The 25,719-nt window shown below is 37.0% G+C and overlaps 1 protein-coding gene across 3 annotated transcripts in view; it reads right to left on the bottom strand.

Annotated features, from left to right (window-relative positions):
* Positions 1-25,719, bottom strand: part of EIF4G3 (eukaryotic translation initiation factor 4 gamma 3) — a 301,001-nt gene that overhangs the window by 246,939 nt on the left and 28,343 nt on the right. For all 3 annotated transcript variants that reach the window (XM_027521372.1, XM_027521381.1, XM_027521391.1), the window contains exon 2: positions 21,706-21,781. In XM_027521372.1, coding sequence (XP_027377173.1) covers positions 21,706-21,781 — 76 coding nt within the window. The remainder of the gene's footprint in view (positions 1-21,705; positions 21,782-25,719) is intronic.

Here is a 25,719-nt window from a genome sequence, read left to right as displayed (position 1 = left end):
CAGGAAACGTATGTGGGGAAAAAACCAGCCAGGTGTAGACAACAGGGAATGAGGTCTACAGAGAGCCGGAGTGAACGCCCGTCCCCCACACGGAAGGACACATTCAGCAGGAGCCGAGCGACACCATTCAGAATTTCCAACAAGTCATGCAGTGTCTTCCAAGTTTTCAAGAAAAACTAAAATTAAATATTTTTAATGAAATGTTCCCGACTTCCAAAACACTGTACTAGTCACATAAAGCACATCGATACATGAGGAGGACAGGCAGCCAGAGCGTGAGCCTGGCTCCAGGCGTCCCTCATGATCATCACTGAAACATAAACTTTGTAGGCTTTTTTTTTTTTTCCTTTGGACAAAACGAGGAACTATTTATTACTTTCAACAACAGCAGTAGAGTATCTGTGTACCACACTTTGAACCTAAGGTTCAGGATAACACAAACAAGGCCACATACTATGTGGTGACTTGCATTACCTGAGAGGAACCCTGAACTCAGAGAACTTGAATCTTTTATAATGGACAGTAAGCATGCCGCCTTTTGCTCCAGAAAGAGAAATTATCTCTTTTATACAGTAAGCATGTGTGCCCATTTGCTCTGAATGTCTTATACACAGCTATGGTATTCTTCCATCTCTGTCACTTTATGTACTAACACAAAGAACAAGGTAATAAAAGAAAAATGAAAATAGTAACGCTGTGATGAGTTTATTCAGAATTTTCTAATAAGCAAAACTACAAAGAATAAACTTTCTATTTTAAGGAAGTACTCACATATAGACTTATGACTGAATTCTAGATAGGTATGAATGAATATAGATATATTGTTAAACATTATATACACACATATAAAACATATTTTTACTCACTGCATCTACATATGCATATGTTGCCCAATATATGCAATAAAAATACAGCACTTAAAAACATAATTGAATCTTTATCAAAAGAATTGCAAAAAATTCCTATCAAGAAATAATGTTTTCAGCAAAAAAAAAAAAAAAAAATCATTCCTATAAAGGTAAACATGATACATAGTTTGTCTGAGAAGTCATCCCTTAATTTTTTTATCCCAAGATGAAGTTTACTTAGTGAAATCATCTAAAAGCATTTCAACAGCTGCAACTCCCACATGGAAATGACCAAGTTCAATTTGGGGTAGACTGGAAGGACTCCAAAGCTTTTCTTCAGTTCAGTTCAGTCGCTCAGTAGTGTCCGACTCTTTGCGACCCCGTGGACTGCAGCACGCCAGGCCTCCCTGTCCATCACCAACTCCAGGAGTTTACTCAAACTCACATCCATCGAGTCCGTGATGCCATCCAGCCATCTCATCCTCTGTTGTCCCCTTCTCCTCCCGCCTTCAATCTTTCCCAGCATCAGGGTCTTTTCCAATGAGTCAGTTCTTTGCATCAAGTGGCCAAACTAGTGGAGCTTCAGCTTCAACATCAGTCCTTCCAATGAATATTCAAGACCGATTTCCTTTAGGATGGACTGGTTGGACTGCCTTCTTACTTGGCTAATTTCAATACTCTATGAGAATCTCAAGCAGCTTCTCCACCCCTCCTGGTGAGTTTTTCATATTATCCTACTTCTTCCTTCAGATTATTTATTTCCCAATATTTAGAGATATTTTTAATTACAAATATTGGGAAATAAAAGCTGATTTAGTCAATTAAAAAGGAACACTACAGTGAATACTAGAAAAATTTACTAAGTATCATGACATTTTTTCAAAGCCAGACATTATTACTGCCAAACTCCTCCCAAAAACCAAGAAAAAGATAAAGAAAGTACATTACTTTCCTCTTTGCTCTACTCTTAGCTACACTTAATAGGTTGAACCATGTGGAATTTCTAAAATTCAAGGTTTTTATCACATGTTTTAAAAAGGCAATTTCATATAATTCAAGTAATACTTAAATACTCAAGCAAATAGATGCTACCATGGACACTTCTATCATGGACTCTAAGTACTGGGTTCAATTCTGAGGATTGTTTCTTTTCATATTTATTAATAACTGGCAATGGAAACAAGTGAAAGAAAAACAGATCAGCTACTTTCTCAGTGTTGACTACCTACCACAAATCAGTAACAACGAAATAAAAATAAGAAAAAAACACCTGCCCTCAGAAACATGTCTAGGAATCAAAGGTAACAAAGAGAGGATACCATGGGCGAATCCTTCCCAGACAGAGGGCAAAGGGTGGTAGGCAGAATTCTAAAACGGCTCTCAATATTCCTGTCTCTGGTGCACATACCCTGTATAAGTCTTTCCCCTTAATATACCAGAGAACATGATGGAGTATCACTCCTGTGATAGGTAACTAAAGAGTTGACTTCAAGTTAATCAACAGAGATTCCGCTGGCTGGGTCTGAACTTTTTAGCTGAGCTCGTTAAAACACAGTGAATCAGAGAGATATTCTCTTGCTGTTCTTAAAGACTAAGCCTTCCAGATAATGACAGGACCATACAGCAAGGACCTGAAGGTAACCTGAGAGGACCTGAGAGCAATTCCTAGCCAGCAGCCAGTAAGAAAACAAGGACCCAAGTCAACAACCACAAGGAAATAAAGTCTTCCAATAATCCAAATGAGTATGGAAGTGAATCCCAAGCCTTACATGAGATGATGCCCTGGTAGATGAAATGAAAAAATGAAGGAGAGAAGGAAAGGGAGAGAGAGAGGGGAAAAGAGAAAGAAAGAGACGGGAGGAAGAGACAAAGAGAAATCCAAGAAAGAGAGTGTGTGTGTGTGTCTTTGTGTGTGTGGGTGTGTGTGGGTGTGTGGGGGGATGGTGAGACAAAGAGACAGAGAGAGAGAAAGAGAGGAGGACGGAATGAGGAGGGAAGGAAGGTGCAGCTTGGGTGGAAAGAACCCGCCTGCAAGGCAGCAGACTCCGGTTCAATTCCTGGATGGGGAAGATCCCCTGGAGAAGGGAAAGGCCACCCACTCCAGTATTCTGGCCTGGAGAATTCCATGGACTGTGTAGTCCATGGGGTAGCAAAGAGTCGGACACGACTGAGCGACTTTCACTTTCACTTTTCACATGAGATTCCAGTCTGTGTTTACACTTTAATTTCAGCATGGTCCTAAGCAGAGCACCCTAACAGCCCAGACCCACCTAATCTGTGAGATAATGAATGGGTGCTATTTTAAGCTGTTAATTCTGGGGTGACTTGTTACATAGTAATAACAAAAACTAGGGAAAGAACTCACATGGCAGAAAAATGACAGGTATAAGACCCTGAAAGTTTGACAAGGTCATACAATGGGAATGACTCAACTGTTCCAAGTGGGGTTGGGAGTAATCCCCCCATCCCGAAGCTAAAAAGATATGGCAGCAGAGGCAATATTGCTTAAGGGCTTACTAAGCATGGTAAGGACTTTGATAACTGGAATAACCTATAGGAAATTTTAATCAGGACCATGAGCAGATCTAATGTTTTCAAAGATCATTTTGGCTGCTTTGTGAAAAGAACAGAAGAACGTAAGAATGGAAACAATTAGTTTAAAAGCTATCACAATAAACTAGGCCAAAAGCGATGGTAGCTTAAAACATCTTTAAAAATAAAGATGAAAAGAAGTTGGAATAATTTGGGTTGTATATCAAAGGCAGAGCAAACAAAATTCCTGTTGATTTGACTGAAAAGAATGGACAGAAAGGAATGAAGATTGACTGATTCACTTATTTAATATGTATTTACTGAGAACAAATTTTATGTCACACACTGGTGCATGGGATACAAAATTAGGTGAATAAGATTCTAAAATTTCTGTCTTCATGGCTGAAGAAAACAAAATAATAATAAAAGATATAATAATTTTTTAAATATATATTTAAAAGGGATAACTACACGAAAACAGATGATGGCTTTTAAGTTTATGGCTTGAAATATTAAGTGGGTGCAGTCCTATGAGATAGGGAGAACAGACTTAGGGGAAACAGCAATCAAAGGCAACATATGCCTAACAGACATCCAAATGGCTAAGTAGCCATTTCAGTATTTGAATCCAAGCTGAGAAGAGGAGTCAGGGCTGGGGAGGATAAATTTAGAAGTAGGTTCATAGCGAACTTTTAGGTGGTCTCTAAGCTAACTATGAAAACTAGCAAATAAAAACTATGAAAAACCTTGTAATTTATAAACCAAAGGGATCTATTTAGTCAGTGTTAATTGTTGCATACTCTAGTATTCTTGCCTCGAGAATTCCATGGACAGAGGAGCCTGGCAAGGGTGTCACAAGAGTCAGACTTAGCGACTAAACCAGCAGCACCACCACCAAGACAGTGCTCACCCTCTCAATGGAATCAATGTGGCTTATTTCTCTACTCAGAATCCCTAAAGAATAAACAAAGTTATCACAGGACAAATCAGTAATGTCTCAGACTAAAACTAAACCAAAGTCAGAATCTCAGAATTTTAAAGACAAAAGGTAATTGAAAGATAATCTAATTTCAGCAGTCCTAGGATCAATATAGACTTAGTACCACAGAGAATGAGGCACACAACAAGTATTTTTTTCTAGATTGGTTAATTTTTTTTTAATTGACATATAACAGAAGTTCCTTTGTCTTTTTTTAATGGGTGCGCTGATGTCAGAACAGAATATAAAGGACAGGGCAGATAGCCATAATACAAACCAATTTAATATGACTGCTAATTTTAACTCCTCTGACACATACTCAACACTGATTGAGTATCAAGGCTCTGTCAGGCACTGTATTAAGCTATAAAAATGAAACAGCCCTTGTCCTTAAGGAGTTCCAATAAAAAGGATATCACAGAAAATAAAGAAACAAGACGTGATAAATCCTGTTTTTTAACGTATTTTCAATTTACTGTATTTAAAACTGATTAACCACCAGACATAACTGGGTCTGAAACTGTGGTCGGGTCTAGTGAAATCAGAGTTGCACACAGAGAAGTAAAACACTTTGGTTCAGACGAAGAATTAGAGATATTATTTTGAAAAGAAATTTTCAAAGTACAGAGGTAAGAAAGTAAAGTATGTTCCACATAGGTAAGGGGTTCTCTTTAGAAAGGGTTGGGAGAAAGAGAGTTTAGTGGACTGATGCTGGTGCAACTGCAGTCTGATTATAGCCAGACTGTAGGAAAACTGCATATTCTTTGCTAAGATATGTTAATCTTCTGTTCTCAGCAAAAAGGAGCCACTGATTTTTAAAATGATGATGTAATAATCTTATTTATATTGTAAGGGTAAGAGAGCGGGTAGAATGTCCACCAAAAAAATTTACACACTCACGTTCCTTATTCATAATAGCCAATAAATCAAGTATCTACAGCCAATATCCATTGGATCATAGAAAAAGCAAGAGAATTCCAGAAAAACACCTACTTCTGCTGCACTGAATATGTTAAAGCCTTTGACTGTGTGGCTCACAACAAACTGGAAAATTCTCAAAGAGACAGGAATATCAGACCACCTTACCTGCCTCCTGAGAAACCTGTTAAGAGGTCAAGAAGCAACAGTTAGAATTAGACATGGAACAGCAGACTGATTCAAAACTGGGAAAGGAGCGTACGTCAAGGCTGTGCTTATTTAACTTATATACAAAGAATATCATGTGAAGTGCCAGGATTAGATGAAGCACAAGCTGGAGTCACAATTGCAGGGACAAATATCAACAACCCCACATATGCAGATGATACCACTCAAACGGCAGAAACTAAAGAGGAAGTAAAGAGCTTCTTGATAAAGGTGAAAAAGGAGAGTGAAAAAGCTGGCTTAAAACTCAAAATTCAAAAAACTAAGATCATGATATTCAGTCCCATGATTTCATGACAAACAGAAGGGCAGAAGGTGGAAGCAGTGACAGATTTCCTCTTCCTGGGCTCTAAAATCACTGTGGACGGTGACTGCAGTCATGAAGTCAGAAGATGACTGCTTACTGGCAGCAAAGCCATGACAGACCTAGACAGCGTGTTAAAAAAGCAAAGACATCACTTTGCTGACAGAGGTCTGTATAGTCAAAGATAAGGTATTTCCAGTAGTCATGTATGGATGTGAGAGTTGGACCATAAAGAAGGCTGAGCACCAAAGAACTGATGCTTTCAAATCGTGGTGCTGGAGAAGACTCTTCAGAGTCACTTGGACCTCAAGGAGATCCAACCAGCCAATCCTAAAGGAAATCAAACCTCAATATTCATTGGAAGGACTGATGCTGAAGTTGAAACTCCAATTCTCTGGCCACCTGACGCAAAAAGAGAACTCACTGGAAGAGACCCTGATGCAGGGAAAGATTGACGGCAGGAAAAGAAGGGGGCAACATGAGATGGTTGGATGGCATCACCGACTAAATGGATATGAGTCTGAGCAAATTCAGGGAGACAGTAAAGGACAGGGAAGCCTGGTGTGCTGCAGTCCATGGGGTCGCAAAGAGTCAGACATAACTGAGCGACTGAACTGATGAACTGATGAAAGATAATTATACGTATATCCATACAATAGATACTATTAAGCAACAAAAACATTATGCTAAGAGAAGTAAGTCTTATATGAAATACTCAGAATGGGCAAATCTATCAGAGACAGAAAGTAGATCAGTAGTTGTCAAGGCCTGGGATGGGGCTTCCCAGGTGGCTCAGACAATAAAGAATCTGCCTGCAATGCAGGAGAAGTAAGAGACAGGGGTTTGAGCCCTGGATCAGGAAGAACCCCTAGAGAAAGGAATGGCAACCAACACCAGTATTCTTGCCTGGAGAATCCCATGGACAGAGGAGCCTGGCAGGCTATAGTCCACAAGGTTGCCAAGAGTCGGACACAACTGAGGCAACTGAGCACACACACGCACACAAGAGCTGGGGTGCTGGGGAGTAATGGGCGAATACAGGACACAGGGTTTCTTGTGGGGGGTGATGAAAACGTCCCCAAATTGCTTTTGGAGAAGACTGTACAACTCTGAATATGCCAAGATCCAACAACTGTACATTTTAAATGGGTGAATTACACGGTATTCAAATGTCTCAACAAAAATGAGAGACAGACACAGAATCTAGAGCAGAGGAGGCAAACTGGGCAGTAATGGGAAAGATGATTTTCACATGGGAACCAATGTAAAAGGACCAATTTGAGAAGTAACAACTTTAATCAAGAGCTGCAGAGATCAGTTATGGCTTCTCCATGCAATACATCACAGTATCCAAAGGAATCAACAGGAAACTTAAAAAGATTCAGGTCTAAGTGCAGGAAAAGACAAGGCAGATCTAGACACACTTTATCCTATTCACCTAATACAAACTTCAGATCACTGGCCTTGGTGACACCAATAACAAACTCTTTGTTCAAAATTTCTATCTTAGTTACTATTCATTTTGTTTTTATCTATTCTTCTTCCATTGACTTCCCTGGTGGCTCAGTGGTGAAGAATCCACCTGCCAAGCAGGAGACGCAGGTTTTATCCCTGGGTTGGGAAAATTCCCTGGAGAAGGAAATGACAATCCACTCCAGTATTCTTGCCTGGAGAATCCCATGGTCAGAGGAGCATGGCGGGCTACAGTCCATGGGGTCACAAGTGACTCAGACATTATTTAGTGACTGAGCATCCTTCTTCCATGTTAGAAACTGAGGTACTGAAAATAAAATGGGAGAACACATGACCATACCTAGCTTCAGCTCTATCATTTAATAGATGTGTTACTATGGGCAAATAACTCAAGAGTCCCACTTTCTTACCTTGTAAAATAGAAATCGTAAGAGGGATGAATGCAACTTTATAGACACATTTTGGAGAGTACCTAACAGAGTGCTTGATACACAAAACCTGGAAGCTACTAATATTTATACCCACAAATTAAACATGAGGTTTATGAAGACCTTTATAGAAACAAATTATTTTCAAAATATACAGTTTAACTCAGTATCTGCTGCTGCTGCTGGGTTATCTTAATGATGGGTATCGTGAGTTTGCATTGATACATATGTATAAGATCAATAACTATTCTTGGAATACAAAAGCATTAAATTAAGATGAAATAAACGAGTTTTAGGTCATTTTAGTTATAACATTGGCGATTTTATCAGTTGAGGCATATTCATGAGGTAACAAAGCTCTTAATTCACTTAAATCTGACTTTGTTGATACCGCCCACAAAAACAAATTAGCAAAAAGTAAAGAAGAACAAACAACAGATCATGAAACCTCCATCAAAAACAAAACAAAATTAAAATGCAATACTGAATCACTGACTAAAAGAATGACTAATACACTGACTGCCTAATAAAGTAAATTCCTATATCTTGTGATATATTCCTTAAGGAAAGATTACTGGCTCTAAAAGGGATTCCCATCCTCCTTAAAATCAAATTTTTATTATTCTTAATATAATTCAGGTTTGGACAATGCAATGAATAAAATCTTGAGACAAGACTTGACAACATACCTAAAACTCTATATGTGGATTCAATACAGAAAGAGTTTCCCTAAGGTTTCGTCTGTTTTATTTACAGGCCACATGGGAACTCCTGAGAATCTCACAAGAAAAATTCATGGGGATTATCATTCTCCTTTAAAACAAAAACTGCTCTTCTTGATCTTTAGAGTACGACTTGTTCATCAAGTATCCAAACCGCATGTTCTAAAAATGTGTTTAGTTGTAACAGGACCAAGAACCTAACTATACAGAGAGGCAATGGAAAAAGAAAGACTGTAGAAGAAACTGAAACACCACTTACTGAAGCAGAGTCAATGGATAATGATAAATCAAACACGGTAAAAAAACTGTATTATAGATAACAGAGGTAAGGCCAGAGGAATTAAAAGCAGCTGCCTCTGACGGATAAGAACAGAGGTGAAGAATAGGTTCTCTCTTTTCATAAACCCTTCTATATTATTAGCTTTGTAAAAATCATATGTACTCCACTGCTCTGTTTTCATTAAACAGATGGATAAATGTTAATCAGCTATTTTACACTCATGAAGAAATTAGCAAGATAAAGATCAAAAGGGCAAGGGTGCTAATCACAGTATTATTTATATTATTCATGAAAGCAAGAATACAGAAATAACACAAATGTCCATGAACAAATGACTAGTTATATACATCATAGTACAAAAGTAATATTCTTATTTTAAACATCTCCATTCCTAAAAGTGCCTTCTTCCCAACACAGCCAAAAGATTAGTTCTGGTATTTAAACACAAATCACAGCCCAATAAATGATGTGTAATTCCATCTTGACATGAAATGATATACATGGTATGCTAGGATAAAAATTTAACTTACAAGCAAGCATGAACAAAAATTTTTAAGTTACATATGTACAACTTAGTTTATTTGTGTATATTTTATATGTGTCTATAAAGGTAAAAAGCATATGAAGAATTCTCTCCGCATGTAAAGGTTTCTCTGGGAAATAATGGCTGATTTTCATTCTCTTTATTTTATTTTCTGACTTGTTTCTTAATTGGTATTATTTAGCCAGCAAAAAAGTAAAGCAATGAGTCACTTGTTTAAACATATTTATAACAGTAAAAAAAAAAAAAATACATAATTCCTTGGGGAATGGGTATCTGCATCCCTAAAATACATATTTAGAAAGACTTTTTAATGAGAAGTTGCCAATAATTTTAAGAGGGATATTAAATTGTGGTACACTGATTTCAGAAGTATTTTTTTCCTAAGTATGCACGAAAACAACTGGAAGAAAATGTTAAAGTGAGTGGAATGGCCCTTTAGGTAGCCAGATACGGGTCTTCTTTTCCTGTTATACTTCTGAGTTTCTTTTTGTTTTCTAGCAGGCACACATAAATTTTATAGTGAACAAATCTGCTTTTGGAACTCAGCAGATAGGTTTCCAGATTGGCCTATAAAATCCTACTTAAGCCATGATGTAGCAGAGGAAGCTTCATGCGGTCCTCTCTCGCCCTGCAGCCACCAAGACTAACCACCACAGTGACTCTCATTACCTCATTATTTGGACAGGGACAGGACTTATGGAGTACTTATGAGAGAACTTGCACATAAGTGGCCATTTACACATTTACGTATAAATATTACACCATATTATTAATTCTACCAAATCTCATTATTTGCAATATGGCTATTTAGCAGTGAAACTGATTTAGAATATGACTCAGGTGGCCAGTGCTGCCTTACAGTAGTATAAAGGGAGCAGGCCAAGATAGTAAGTAGATTTTTATTTCATTCATTGCTAATAGTAGCCCAGAGAATGGTCTTAAGCTTCCAAGGTCCTTTCCTGACTTAATATTAAAATGCTAGGCAGTTAGGGATGATCGCCTTGGGGAAAGGAACAGAGTGATGGGAAGTTCTCTGTGAGTCCAATCATTTATTAAACTACCTTTCCTATAATAAATAACACTCTACATAAGCGTGAAATTAACTCCTTAATTTTCCAAGAAATACATACTTTGTAGGCCATTTGCTATCCTTTTTCTCAGAAGAGGAACCACTGAAAACTGACATGAGAAGTGACAGCTTTTATTTGTTCAACAGTCCCACTACTATCAAAGCCCTTAACTTCCTACCACAGCCATGGCTGTGTGAGTTGGGAGATGACCAGTACAGATTTAACAACTGTAATGAGCAGTCATTTCCCACTGTACTACTTATGGGCTGTCTGTCTTTCTCCTGATCTTCATTTACTGATAATGAACCATTCGTCTAACTGAACAAGGTAACTGAATTCTGCTTTTAAATCCAAGATGAGAACTAGGAACAAACATAAATACAATCTCATTATCAAAGTCACAATATTAAGCTGCTCTGTACACCAAGTAACATGAAACACGTGCTTACGCTTCTATTCTGAGGATGCACCAAAGACCATCACTTTCTAGACAAAAAGTCTGAAACAAGTAACATAAGCAGAGGTAAACTGATTAAAGTTATCTTACAAGTAGGCCTGACAGCATTACTAAAATATCACGGGTTGCAAGGACCAACTGTATAGCCTAGGGAACCCTGCTCAGTGGCAGCGATGGAGGGGAATTTGGGGAAGAATGGATATATGTATATTTATGGTTGAGTCCCTTTGCTGCTCACCGGAAACTATCACAAAATTGTTAGTTGGCTATACCCCAATGCAAAAATAAAAAGTTTTGAAAAAAAAAACATGGGTTTTTCAGACTGAGACCTGGGTTTAAATTCTGGCTCCACCACACAGAAATTATACAATCAAATTACCTAAATTCAGCTTTTTTCTCTGTAAAAGGAAAAATAAGGAATATCTTGAAGATTCAGTGAAAATTCTCTGAACACACTAAATGAGATAAAATGCATCACAATGCCTGTTATACAAAAAGTATTCCCAAAACGGCAGCTACTGTAATATTTCACTGTTTAAAAATATTTAAACTGTTATTTAAAATCCTAGTATCAGGCATGTAAGTGTAAATCAAACAGTTTTGGGTTCAAAGGATTCCTATTTTGATTTCCATCCTACAAACAGGAAAGGGAACACTCGGGACTTGCACCAACCCTAATGCAGTGGTTCTCACAGTGCTGTCCCTGCGCCAGTGGCATCAGCGTGTGGCCATCTGCTGAAAATTCATATTTTAAGCAAACAAAAAAAAAAGAAAAGAAAATTCATATTTGTAGGCCTCACCCATATTTACTGATTTGGAAACTCCAGGCTGGGCCCCACCAGGTGATGCTGATTCAACTGAGGTTTTAAGAAGCAGTGACCTAAATACAACACTGACAAGTTTTCACCAATATTCACAGCACCTGGCATGTTACACCTGCTTAGTGTGTTTAGTCCACCAAGTTACAAGATAAATTAGAAGGCAGACTATAATATAGGATATATATATATACATCTATGCTACATTATTGCTGAGTATGACAGTACAGAGAAAACACTATTATTTATAAACATCATTAACCCTAAAATGTGCTTTTTTCTCCAATACAAGTAAAAAAATCACATTCTTGACTTAACCAACTCAGTCTCTTCTTTCCTTTATCCTGCATTCCCATCACATTTAAGGAACAGTTTATATTAGATTATGATATAACCTCACTTTCTTGGAATCCCTGGAAAAGTCAGTCATTCCTTCTACTGTACAATTTCAGATTTTGCAGATAGCTAGGAATGAATCTCTTTAAATAAGCAAAATTTATTTTTCTCTTATTCTGGATGGAAATCTTCAGCACATTAAATACAATCTGAATTTTTTCCTTGATCATACAAATTCATCATTATGAACATCAAGTTTTATACAAAAACATACTTTAAAATAATGGAATGTCACTAAGCCCAAAGTGCACACCTCTCTGCATCTACAATTGCTGCCATGTAGTTAGTTGGCTATGACTCTAACTACTAGAGCCTTCCTTCCTATCTTGTAATTGAGTGAGTGAAGTTGCTCAGTCATGTCTGACTCTTTGCGACCCCATGGGATTCCTACCAGGTTCCTCCCTCCATGGGATTCTCCAGGCAAGAGTAGGAGAATCCAGTTAAGTACTTGTAATTAACGCTGTCTAATAATCTTAGATGGGCTCCAAAGCTCAAGAGCCAACATTCTGATGCTTTTTTTCTTTGTAGTTTTCCAAATACACAAACATACCTTTTTTCACTTGTATACCTTCTCCTTATCTTTAAAAACTCAATCCAAATCTCACCTCTCCTGAGATAAACTTCTCATTGCCCTGTGTCCCTGGCTGAGTTTCAAGCTGCAGCTCCATGCTTGCAAGAATAGCAAGACATTCTCTGCCTACCTCTAATTCAGCATTAATCATACTTGCACTTAAACGATCGATCAGTTCAACTTTCCCACTAGGCTGCAGGCATCTTCAAAGCAGAGAGCACTGTATCCCTTGTGCTCTGCACAATGCCACACAAGCAGATGCTCAAAAACAAAAACAAAGTCTGATGAATGAACAGGTTAGGGTTTGAAAGAAATCCCTTAAGAGAAAAGCACAAAGACCTTGGTGCACAGTCAAAGAATGAGGAGTTTGCTCTTGTTTAGTGTTGTTTTTTGGTTTTGGCTTTCTTCTCTTCCACTGAAACGGTAAACAATTCCTTTCTTCTAGTTCTTTTAACAGTTCAACTCCTGTGAGCACATTCTGTCTTTCCAGCCACAGTGTAAGTGAACGCTCTCTACTACATTTTCTCCCACAGAACTTAGCCCAACACATAAAATACATGAAGAAAGAAATCCACCCCAAACTTGGTTTCTGGGTCAAACTTTTTTGTGTTATATAATTTATCAGCTTCCTCTGAAAAACAATTAGCACTCACCAATGCCTGACCAATATTTGGAAAGATTTTAATAAGATGAAGACCTTCCAGAAAGCTGAAATATTCTCACCCAGCCCAGCTCACTATCTGAGTCTAATGATCTTTAATCATACACTTCAGTATTACACCTCTTTCCTTTTCTATGCATGTTTTCACTAATACCAAACTCTCTTAATTGATCTATAGAACTTTTTAAATAAATATTTGAAACATGCTCCTAATTAATTTTTCTGATTTTTTTTTTAAGACAGGTTACCTAGGTACTTCCCCTGACAATCCAGTGGTTAAGACTCCACACTTCCAATGCAGGGAACACAGGTTCGATCCCTGGTAGAGGAATCACGATCCCTCATGCTGCACTGTGTGACCAAAGGAAGGACAGAAAGGTCACTGAACAGATGCTCACTAGGGGACCACTAAGCAAAGCTGCCTGCTCCAACCAGACCCCACGGTGACGATCTGCATGAGTTCTCTTACAACAGGAGGTCCTAGTAAAGAAGGTGAAACTAACAAGCTACCACCAACTGGAAGAATTCAGAAAAGGTCAGAAGGAGAAAGGAGATGGCAGTCCATATGTCCTACCAACCTCCCAGAATCCTTCTTGCTGAAATCTATCTTGGCTGAGTGATACGTGGATCACCAGGAAGGACTCTGAGTCAGAATGACTGGCCAGATCTCCTGGGTTCCGTCACCCTGATGGTCTCCACCCAGGTGCCCATTCACAATCAAGTGTGTATCTCCTCACCCAATTCATTTCCAAGTGTTAGACAAGAGCCCACCCTTTGGCCAGGGAAAGGGTCCCCTCTTCCTGCAACATACTGAACAAAGAAAGAAAAAAAAGCCACTTTTGGCTGATTTAACAATGCTAAGAATGAACAATGTATCCAAGGGTTCGTTGGGACTTGTAAGAGCTAAAGAAACTAAACATCCTTCTCTTGAACATTCTGTACTCTATACGGCAATTAAGGAAGCAAAGAATGACACAACAAAGACGCTAATCCTTCACAATCTCTTGCCTGTAAGATTACCCTAACAGCAGAGTGCTTTTAAAAGATTGAAAAAGGAATGATGTAAGTTAAATGTTTCTACGTCTATCAAAACATATGGTAAAAAATGACCTCTCTATTCATGCCACCAACTTCACAGCAATAATAATTGCGTATCTTGAAATAATAATGTTCCTTCTTTCTTTTTCCTTAAAATAATTACAACTTTATTTACTACACAATTACTTAAAACAGTCCAATTTCCTATGACTCATTTTATTTTAAATTGGCCCCATCAGTTGTTTTTTTTTAAGTAATAGGGCATAAAATACTTTATCAAATGGCCCTACAGAGACTATCTCAGAGTTCAAAGAAACACATTTTCAAAATTCTCTAACATTAAAGAACTTGATTACTATATCTACTATTTTCTTATTTTAGAAATTCAAAAGCCATTTCTAGCTGACATTTAACAACAGAACACGCTTTGTATTTTTAAAGTTAATCCTTCTGAAGGAGAAAAATCAGTGAATATATATTAAATATTATTTTAATTAGGTATGTGGTTTAACATTTAATGAGTAAATCCACATTAAATATTAATGACAAGGAATCTTAACTTTCATAAATGTCATTACTCAGCAGATACCAAGATAGGCAGCAAAATGGATCCAGAATTTTTAATAACAAGGATATAAATGAGCTAAACATATACCAATGCTTTAAAAAAAGGTTACCTCAAGATGGAAAAGTGGGTAAAATCTTAATAAAGTCTCTGTCAGTTTAACACACAATGTACAAAGTAATAAATGAGCTATTTCCCTATATTGAGAATCATGAAAAGAGTACAACATGGCACCCTTGCAAGGGGAAAGTTGGTCTAGACGAGAGCAAGGAATCTTATAAAAGTAAAGGCTCTTTAGCCAGGGTCAAAGGATACTTGAACTCTCCTAAAACTGCAGTAAAAACTATTTTCGTATGCTCACTGTTCTGCAAAGTAGATCCATAGCTTTCATAGATGACCAAGAGTCCTGACTCCCCCAAAATTGAGTATTGCTATTTATACCTCATGTGAGAGTTCAACAAGAAGCAGCTTCCCACCCAGTGAAACACAGTCCTTCACGTGAGCTAGAGAGTCAGACAGATGTGTACTCAGATTACGCAACTTCAGAGAGTTCCATTTCCTTATTTGTAAATGAAGGTTGCCATAACGATTAAGCAATCCACTGTATGTACAGCACTTTGCACACTGCCAGGGGCACAGTAACTACTAATAAATGCCCAACTAAAACAGGAGATATACTTACCTCATACCTCTGTAATGTGGATTAAATGAATTAATACAAGCGAAGTGCTAGAAGAGAGCCTGGTCCACAGTTAGTACTGACCAAGTGTTAGTGATGATAATGAAGAAAATGTTCTATAAAGTATTCTGTCAGTTTCCTCAGGAAGAACTGCTCTGACCAGATTTGCTCAATTTTTATATACCCAGGTATATATACACCTGTGCATTTTCAACTGCGTGGAGAGTGGGTGCCCCTAAACCCCATTTGTTAATGAGTTAACTGTACATTTCACGACTCATTGCACTACAGAGTAGAATTCTCATCCATCTCAAAAGATTTAACTGGAATATGTTCACCTTTCTTCACCTTCTCCTAGTAGACAGTCCAAACTTTCTCCCCATCTGCACTTCGTAACTTCTAGAGCTTCAAATAATGTATTACCCATCTCATGTGATAAAATGAAAACTCTTATTAAAGATAAGGATCATATTATCTACCACTGTTAACCTAGATTATCTGACACAAAAACTTGCACACAATTATTATTCAATAAATATTTACTGAACTGTCTCAATATCCTTAATAACTCTACCACATCTATGTGTTTATGCCCAGAAAGCAAGCTCCAAGAAGTCAGAGCCTTTTCAGCTGTATTTTTAATGCTGCAGAAAAGTAACTTCAAAAATGTCTTAAATTATTACAATAGTTAACAATTCTACATTTAGAAAGAAAGGCGATACAGCAAATAGATTGGGTCTAATTAACATACCTATTTTTAACAAAGACAAAAAATACAGATTTAGTGGCATCTAGATTTCATAAATATTTAATGATGCTGATTCTGAGATTTATCTAAAGAAAGGAGGCTAATACTAGTGATGGGTAAGAAACAGTTTTTTATGAAAGTAAAACTTGAAGGTATTAGTAAAATGAGTCCATGAAGAGCAAGGAAATGATGAAACATACTCAATCTAGACTATCTTAAAATTTTTTGTAAAATTGAAGATGATCTTTCAAAGTAATACAAGCCTTAGAATGTGCTAATCATATGATCTAGCAATCCTACTTCTGGGTATATATCCAAAGGAAATAAACAAGATATCAAAAAGATATCTGCATCCCTGTATTAACTGCAGCATTATTCACAATGGCAAAGATATGGAAACAACCTAAAAGCCTATCACAAGCTGTGCAGAGAAAGAAGATACTGTTCATATATGTATACACACACACAGCTCAGTGCAGTTCAGGCGCTCAGTCATGGCCGACTCTTTGCGACCCCATGAACTGCAGCACGCCAGGCCTCCCTGTCCATCACCAACTCCCGGAGTTTACTCAAACTCATGTTCATTAAGTCGGTGATGCAATCCAACTATCTTATCTTCTGTCATCCCTTTCTCCTCCCACCTTCAATCTTTCCCAACATCAGGGTCTTTTCAAATGAGTCAGTTCTTCCATCAGGTAGTGAAAGTACTGGAGTTTCAGCTTCAGTCCCTCCAATGAACACTCAGGACTGATCTCCTTTAGGATGGACTGGTTGGATCTCCTTGCAGTCCCAGGGACTCTCAAGAGTCTTCTCCAACACCACAATTCAAAACCATCAATCCTTCATGGGGTCGCAAAGAGTCAGGCACGACTGAGCGACTGTAACTGAACTGAATTGAATTGAACTAGGTATCATAGAGAGATTGGTTCCTTGACCACCCTTCCACAGGTAGTGAAATTCGGGAAGCTCAAGTTTCTTACATCAAATGGCTTCGTATTTGCATACACATCCTCTCCTATCCTTTAAATCATCTCTAGATTACACTAATACCTAAAACAATGCAAATGCTATGTAGATAAGCTGCCAGCAAATGGATATTCAAGATTTGCCTTTTGGAACTTTCTGAAATCTTTTTTTTTCCCCCCAAATATTTTTGATCCATGGTTGGCTGAATCCAAGTATGATGAACCCTTGGATATGCTGGTCTGACTATATAAGCCAAAAATATACAATATGCTAAAACTTCACAATTTGTTCTTAAGAAGCATGCCAATAAGACAGTTATTAATGAATATATTTCAAACTAGCTCATGCCTCTTTAGTTTTATCATTTCCTCTCCACCATAGTACATACTGTTCTTACTAGCATTTAAAAATACTGGCTTTTTTGTTCTTTTGTTCATATGATCAATCACCCTAATGTAATTTTGGCTAATGAGGAATAATGACATAAGCATCCCTCTCATCCCTGATAAATGTTCCAAGGAGAAACTCAGAAAAACCAGATGATAATAAAATAGTACACAGGCCAAAATGTAAAACTGAAGGCATTATAGGAGTCTTATTTTTGATACCCCTCTGAATATCAGCAGAAAACTTAACCTAAAATGGCTGACATAATGCCATACAGCCTCCCCATCAGACATAAAAGAGTGAAATCTTTGACTGTATCATTTTTAAAGGCTGTCAAGGTATCTTTTACCTTTCAAGGAATTTAACCAACTCAATTAAACTGACATACGGGCACCATATGCTGAGCCAGGAGGAGGTGAATTGAAGGTTAGCTTTATTTTATGACACAGAAATGATCCTAATGGACCAAGACAATAGAGGACTAAAGACCAATACATAATCTTGGGGTGGAGAAAAGCGGAGACTACGCAGCTGGTCAACTACCCGCCCACTCACTGTTAATGTGCACAGCACTGTAAGAGTGAGGAAGTGATCTGAATTACTAAAAATGGAAAAACTGATCAAAAAGCAGACATCATATTTCAAGGTAGCTTTGTACTCCCTAAAACCCTTTGTCCTTTGAGAATATGCATTTCATATAAGTGACATACCAACTTTTTAAATTAACTGAAGGACCACATATATGACAGTAGCTTTTAATACCAGATGTCAAATCTGATCTAACTCAAAAATAAATTCAAAAACTTTAATGCAAAGCAATTCATGTCAACTGTGTAACAGTGTGACTGTGTCACAGGATTCTGATTATCTCCTCTCTAAAGGCTAAGTTTACAAAGTCACGTGTCCTCATTTACGTACCATGTCTACACTTTAACGCAGTAACTGCATTTCTAGAAAGTTATTCTGTAACAGTAATCCCAAATCCAGAAAAGGGTTAAAATTCAATAAATTACTCACGATAGGAAAAACTGGAAACAACCTAGTGCTTATTAACTCCTCACATAAATAATGTTCACACGTATTCATTTTCTCAACAAAGACCCTATTTCTCACCCAACGTTCATTTCTGTAACTAGTATCATGCTCATCTACTCAGCTGCTCAAGTGCTGATTTCTGACATCCTCCTTTACTCTTCTTTCTCTCACGTCCCACATCCAAGCTCTCATCACATCCTGACTCTACTTTCAAAATATATAGCCAGCTCCACTACTCATCTCTTTCACTGCCACTGACTTACAGCAAGCCACCATTATTTGCCTGTATTACAATTAACCTCTTAAGTGATCTTCATGCTTCCCCCTCACAGCCACAGCCACCTAGCCTCATCAGTCTACCCTCTATATAGAAGCCAAAGTGACCTTTAAAAATAAAAAGTCAGCTCCTAAAGTTCCAATGGCTTTCTATCGTATCTACATTAAAATCCAAAGTCTCTGCCCTGGTCTGTACCCTAAAATAGTCTGATGCCCCAGAGGCCATCTCTGGACCTTTGCACTGCTGTTTCTTCTACCAGAAATGCACTTTTCCTAAAATCTGCAATTGCACACCTTCATTTCTTAAGCTTCTACTTAAATGCCATGGTTTTCAGATAAAAGTTCCCTGGGAGGCCTAACTAAAGTAGGATGTCCAGCTATTCCCTATCCCTTTAGCTTGCCTCGTTTGCCTCAAGGCATTTATAACCACCCAAAAGGATATCTCACACACATACACAGATGCATACACTTAACTATTTTTCTATCTCACAAAAAAATAGGCTCCATAAGAACTGCAGGTTTAGTTTGCTCACTATATATTCCCAATACCTACAACAGTGTCTGACACACATTAAAAGCTTAAAAATTAATCTGTCAAACCTTGATTGAATGTTAAATTCTTAAAACAAAACAACATACAACCATTTATTATTTAAGACATGTTTCAAACAGCATAGGAAAAGCTAACCTTACAACATAAAGTGACAAATGAGAATAAAATACCTTATATAAAGCCTAAGACAGAGAAAAAGAAAAAAATATACCAAAAACTGGTTAGAGTAGATGCCTCTAGAAAGTCAGTCAAGATCACTAGAAATTTTCATTTTCTTATTTTTCCTAAATAAGTTAACGTTGAAGGTATCCTTTCAAAATTAGAAAAAATTATATGTTAAAGAGTTATGCCTGATAAAATTCTACAGCCTTTAACCTCAGAACTTTTTTTTTGGCCACACTGTGGAGCACCTGGGATTTTAGCTCCCCAGCCAGGGGCAGAGCTCATGCTCCCTATGATGGAAGCGTGTGGTCTCAACCATGGATCGCCAGGAAGACTCCCTAAGCTCAGGACTACAAACAAACAAACAAACTCTGGCCTGCAGGAAGCTGTGTCAGAAAAAAAATTAAAGATTATTTTTTAATGTAAGTTGAAGGTTCCCAATTAGTAGAGTGAGCAGACAGTTCATCATCCAAACTGAGTCCATTTTAGGAGTTGTAGAGGATTCAAAAAATAATTAACAGGTGGTTCAGCTGATTCATACAAGTGTAAACTGAGACTCGTTTTGAGCAAACCAAAAAAATAGTTACCTTACTCATTACCCACATAACAAAGGTCTATCTCTTTAGAATGACCTTAAAACCTTCAAAACCCACTTTCTTCATCTCTACTTCTGCTACAAAACCTAACACACATCCCACACATGACTGACTACTTAGCATTCCACTAACCATGCCTCTAATTCCTAACTTCCTAGAAGGCCTTTTCTTCCCTTTTCTGTCTAGAAAAGTCCTGTATCTTCCACCTTACTGCCTCTTCCTCAACGAAGCATATAATAGCATGTTCATATCTCTAACTTTGGCCACCTGATGTGAAGAACTGACTCACTGGAAAAGACTCTGATGCTGGGAAGGATTGAAGGCAGGAGGAGAAGGGGAAGACACAGGATGAGATGGTTAGACGGCATCACCAACTTGATGGACGTGAGTTTGAGCAAGCTCCAGGAGTTGGTGATGGACAGGGAAGCCTGGTGTGCTACATGGGGTTGTAAACAGTCGGACACAACTGAGCGACTGAAGTGAACTGATATCTCTAACTAAGGTTCTTAACCAGAGTCTTATGAATGGTCTGACGAACATCCGTAAAGTTCTGAAATTATTTCCAAACATTGGGTATATGCTCTTTTCTTAGGAGAATGCACTGCGACCATTTTCAGATTCTAAAAGTAATTTATAACCAAACAGGTTAAGAATTATTGCTTTATTGTATCAGTTGGATTACAATTCTTTATTCTCTCACTACATTATGAGTTTCTTTAAAGCACCCTATCCTAGAAATAAATGGTTTGATGAAATAAAACATTAAAAAGATATGTCTGGGAATTCCCTGGCTGTCCAGTGGTTCAGACTCCACATAATCACTGCTGAGGGCTTGGGTTCAATCCCTGGTCAGGAAACTAAAACCCACAAGCAGTGCAGCACAGACAAAAAATAAAAAAACTCCACAATTCTACCCTAAATTCCCTAGATTTACTGTAAGATTCCTGAAATCCACTTCTAATTTTACTATATTCATTCTCTTTCAAATTTCCAGTCATGTATGAATTTAAATCATTTAACATAAATATTTAAATTCCTTCCCATTAAAACCACTCTTTTCTAAACTTTCTGCATTTTTACATGCAAAGATTGAAAAAAGATTAAAAATTTAAAGCAAAAAAGTAAAATTTATTAAAATTGAAAGGAAAATAGTAAAAAAAAAAAAAAAATTAAAACTCAGTATCCTAGAAGAACCACAATATTTATGGAAGGCAGAAAAGGGAGGAGATCAAACACAGATGCATGAGTCAATCTACCTTAACAGAATGTTTCTTTCAATACCTACTTCTCACAGTAAGATAACAGGGGGAAAGATCTATTCACATCACATTATATACATCTAATTCTATTTGAGATTTTATTGAACGTTTTAGTCAAATGCATATCATGTACCAATCTAACACTGTTTATCAGAGCAAAGGTTCATGTGCAAAGCACACAGCATCTGACAAACAACCCTGAGGTAGGTACTCACCGTGCTGTACACTGCCGAGACAGCAGGAGTAAAGATTCGGTCCTCGAGTGGCTGCTGCACAGGTCCTCTAGGAATTCTAGGAGAGCGAGTTAAGGATCAGAGAACTCAAAAACGAACTGAGCAGTAAGAGCAAATTACGATCATAAAATCCTGTCACCGACCCAAGCTTTGTCATCCAATTAGTGGGGGTATCCACTTACTTACTTCTCCAGAGAAACTGGAAAACAAAGTATTTCAAATTTCCTAGTGTGATTAGATCAATCTCTCCAAAAGGGATTCCCATGATAACCATTCCATGGAAACTCAAAACAAATAAAAATCATACAAGCCTCCTAACTTTAGGCCCACGATGAGACTGTACCACCTTTACTTCTTAGAGAAAAAGACTAAGGAAGTATAAGCAGGATATTCATGAAGATAAGACTAATTCATCAACGTGGAAATTACTGACAAAGACCAAGTCTGTTCCAACTACACAGGAATGGCATATACAACTGTTTCCTTATGTTTCTATTTTAGCTACTACTTTTCCCATCTCTACCCATCAACTCTTCATTTTTTTAAAAATAGGCTCTCCACCACAATTTAGTTTAAAATATTTCAACATGTTGTCAGGATATTCTTCAAAAGAGTGTCATTTTATTCAGCTTCAAAACCGAAAGATTTAAGTTCTATCTGGTAAGGTGATATTTCACCTCTTTAAGAATGACAACCAAAAGAGTGGCACCAAAAGAGTAACAGCAATTATCTCTGGATGACAGGATTACAAAACTGTATTATGTGCCTTTTCTACAATAAAAATAAGTTATTTTTATAATTTAAATGTATTTTTTTTTTAAAACATATTTTATTATTCTTATTGTTATTTTATTCATTTTTTTTTTTGGCTGTGCCATGCAGCATGTGGGATCTTTGTTCCCCCACCAGGAATCGAACCCATGCCCCCTGTATTGGAAGCACAGAATCTTAACCACTGGACTGCCAGGGAAGTCCCAATTTAAATGTATTTTAAAAGACTACAAATGTAATAAACTCAAAATGAGACAGTATCCTTTCTTCAACAAATTAATTCTCACATCATGTTCCTTTTTAATTCAGTGAAACAGGAAGACAAAGTGACAGCTGCAAATATAACTGTGTAAGAATGGCTACAAGTTGCCGAGGCCTAAAAGAATCATTAGAAATAAAATTCTTTATATCTAAGTTGCAACAGTTTACTGAGGTGAGAGAGGGAAAACCAAACAAAAAAACCCAATGCTTTAGTCATTCAATATTAATAACATTGTTACCAGTTTTTAGATAGTTCTTTAAATTTAGCAACCTCAGACAACAGCTGGATACCATGCCAAGGGCCCTCCCCTACACACAAAGAACTGATTTAAAATGCTGCACTGAGAAATAACAAAGGTAAACCATTCATAAAGGAACTGCTTCATCCAAAGAAACTATATACATATTTACGATGTAGAAAACATAAGCGTAACAAGTTTCAGAGCATAAGTCCTTACTATTAGCTTGTCAATTCTTTCAGAATGAAGACTATTCCTAGCTGAAATAAAACTTACTTTGAATTATGGTTCTGCATTGTGGTCACATGAATGGTAGAAAACATAAAACCTTTCTTTCTTCTGCAAAGCCAACTACTATTTTTTCAAGCTAGGGTCAACTGTCACTATGTGGGAATAAGTTCCAAGTGAGCTATCAGTAGTAGGCCCCAAGGGCTGAACCATACCTTTTCATCTTACAAGGAAAGGTTAAGGCTCAGGATTTCTATTAGTCACTTCATTGGCTAACAATATTACTGTAATTACCAGACTTCTAAAGAGACAATCATATATTTGGTCAACGTTCCAGTAACAAACATTCTTTTCCCTTGGTCACAAAGAGTACTCACTTCATTTATTTCCCTCTGAAAACTACCAACAGAATAAACTTAATATTAAAGTTTACTACCAGTTCCCATCAAGCTCCATATCTCCAGCATAAATCATTGAATGCTTACCTGCCTTTCAGCTCAATATAACAAGCAAACAGCTCCTCACAGTCCTATTTAAATTCTAATTCAAACAACAAGCAGTGTGTAACACGAATGAGCAATGCTCCAGAACACACTGTTTTCATTTTTCAAATCTCGTGGTTGAAATAATAGTACAACCACTTGACATTTCTGTGATTCAAACTGCTACGATTTATATTATGTCATTAGGAAATAAAAGTATAATCATTAGCAAGATTGGACAGCTGATATGCAATAGCTGAATTAATAAGACTTAAGCAGAAATACAAATGCAAAAAAAGTTCTAATTCCCCATTTTCTTTCTAATAAAAAATTAACAAGATCAATTTCAGAAACAAAACTTGAAGCTTAAAGAGCATTAAAACACGATAGAATTTAAATTGATTATTATAGTACTCACTACATAACTCTCCACACTAAATGTCAATAAGGTAGATAAAAAATTCTCAGAGACCAAATTTCATCAGGGAAATCCAAGGATCTATGAGATTACATAATGATCTGAACATTTCCTACTGTACCATGAAGGAAGGAGGGGGAACTATAATTATTTTTAACACAAATGTTTACTAACATTTCAAGAATGATGAACTCCACCAGGATGAGCTTCTAAATCTACGGCAATCATACCTGAAACCGGGTTTGACTCAAAAGTCAGAACCTCCTCAAAAGGCAGATTTTGACAAATCAGAAAACAAGTGGCTGAAACAAGCAGTGAAAGTCAATAGAAATACTCCTGCAGTTTGCTGAAATATGAACAGTCCATTTACAATTCCCAGGTGAATGTTCCTAAACTCTGCCCCACAACACTATAAGAAAAGCTGCTATCCTGATGCGCAGCATAAGCAATATTCTTAAAGTAACAGCCTCAAGTTAACACTGTCTCATTGCAAAAGAAAGCAAGGGTACAAATTCCTTTGCACAAACACTGCTTTAGAGAAGACACAGGCAACTAATTTCAACAGATACAAATAAACGAAAAGATCTTTTCTGCATTCTTATTTAACCTTTAAGGCAAAATAGTTACGTTAGTTGATCTATGCTTTCTTTACTTTCTCATTTCTACCTACTTTTGATAATGAAAAGGATAACTTCTATAACATACAAGAATAAGGGCAAAATTTCTGAACTATACTGTATTTCACAAGATACCACACACGATTTCTCAAAACAAACATTGTTTCAAATACAGATGGCTTTGGAAATTTCCCTTTAATATTAGTTCTGACCCATCAGGTATATGTCTTTCAAAAATTAAAGAAATACAATTTAAACAAACCAGCATATTTTGGAAACAACCCTAACAAAAGAAAACTAAACCTAGCTTTAAAAAGTAAATGCACTAAAGTGAATAAACACAGTCTACATAATTTTTAATTCTAAAAAAAAATCCTGTGTCACTGTTTATGATACAGAAAATGATCCAGATTCGTTCAGAATGTTTTAAAAAATAATTCAAGAATGTACAAAATTCTTTTTGAGTTTTTCAGATCTGTCACATATAGAAACTGATTAACCATCTCCTCCTGGGACAACTAGATAGACAAAGGCAAAAAATAAACAAATAAATAACTGGATGCTCACCTCACAACATACACAAAACTTAACTCCAGTGTGGATCAAAAACCTAAATGTAGAACTACGAAGTATAAACCTTTTAAAGGTAAATAAGGGAATAAATCTACATGACCACATATGTGGCAATGAATTGCATAGGTATGACAGACACCAAAAGAACAGCAACCAAAAAAAAAAAAAAACAGATAAATTGTACTTCAACAGAAATAAAACTTTCATACTTCAAAAGATACCATCAAGAAAGTGAAATGACAACCCACAGAATCGGAAAAACATTTGCAAGCAAGAATATGTGTGATGAGAGACTTTTATCCAGAAAGTATAAAGAATTCTTACAACTCAACAACTAAAACACAACCCAACTTTTTAAACGGGCAAAAGATCTGAACAGACATTTCTTCAAAGAAAATATACAAATA

This window comes from Bos indicus x Bos taurus, chromosome 2 (assembly GCF_003369695.1).
Source record: "Bos indicus x Bos taurus breed Angus x Brahman F1 hybrid chromosome 2, Bos_hybrid_MaternalHap_v2.0, whole genome shotgun sequence".
Classification (NCBI taxonomy): Eukaryota; Metazoa; Chordata; class Mammalia; order Artiodactyla; family Bovidae; genus Bos; species Bos indicus x Bos taurus.
Note: the sequence above shows the minus strand (reverse complement) of the source record. Positions and strands in the feature narration are given on the sequence as shown.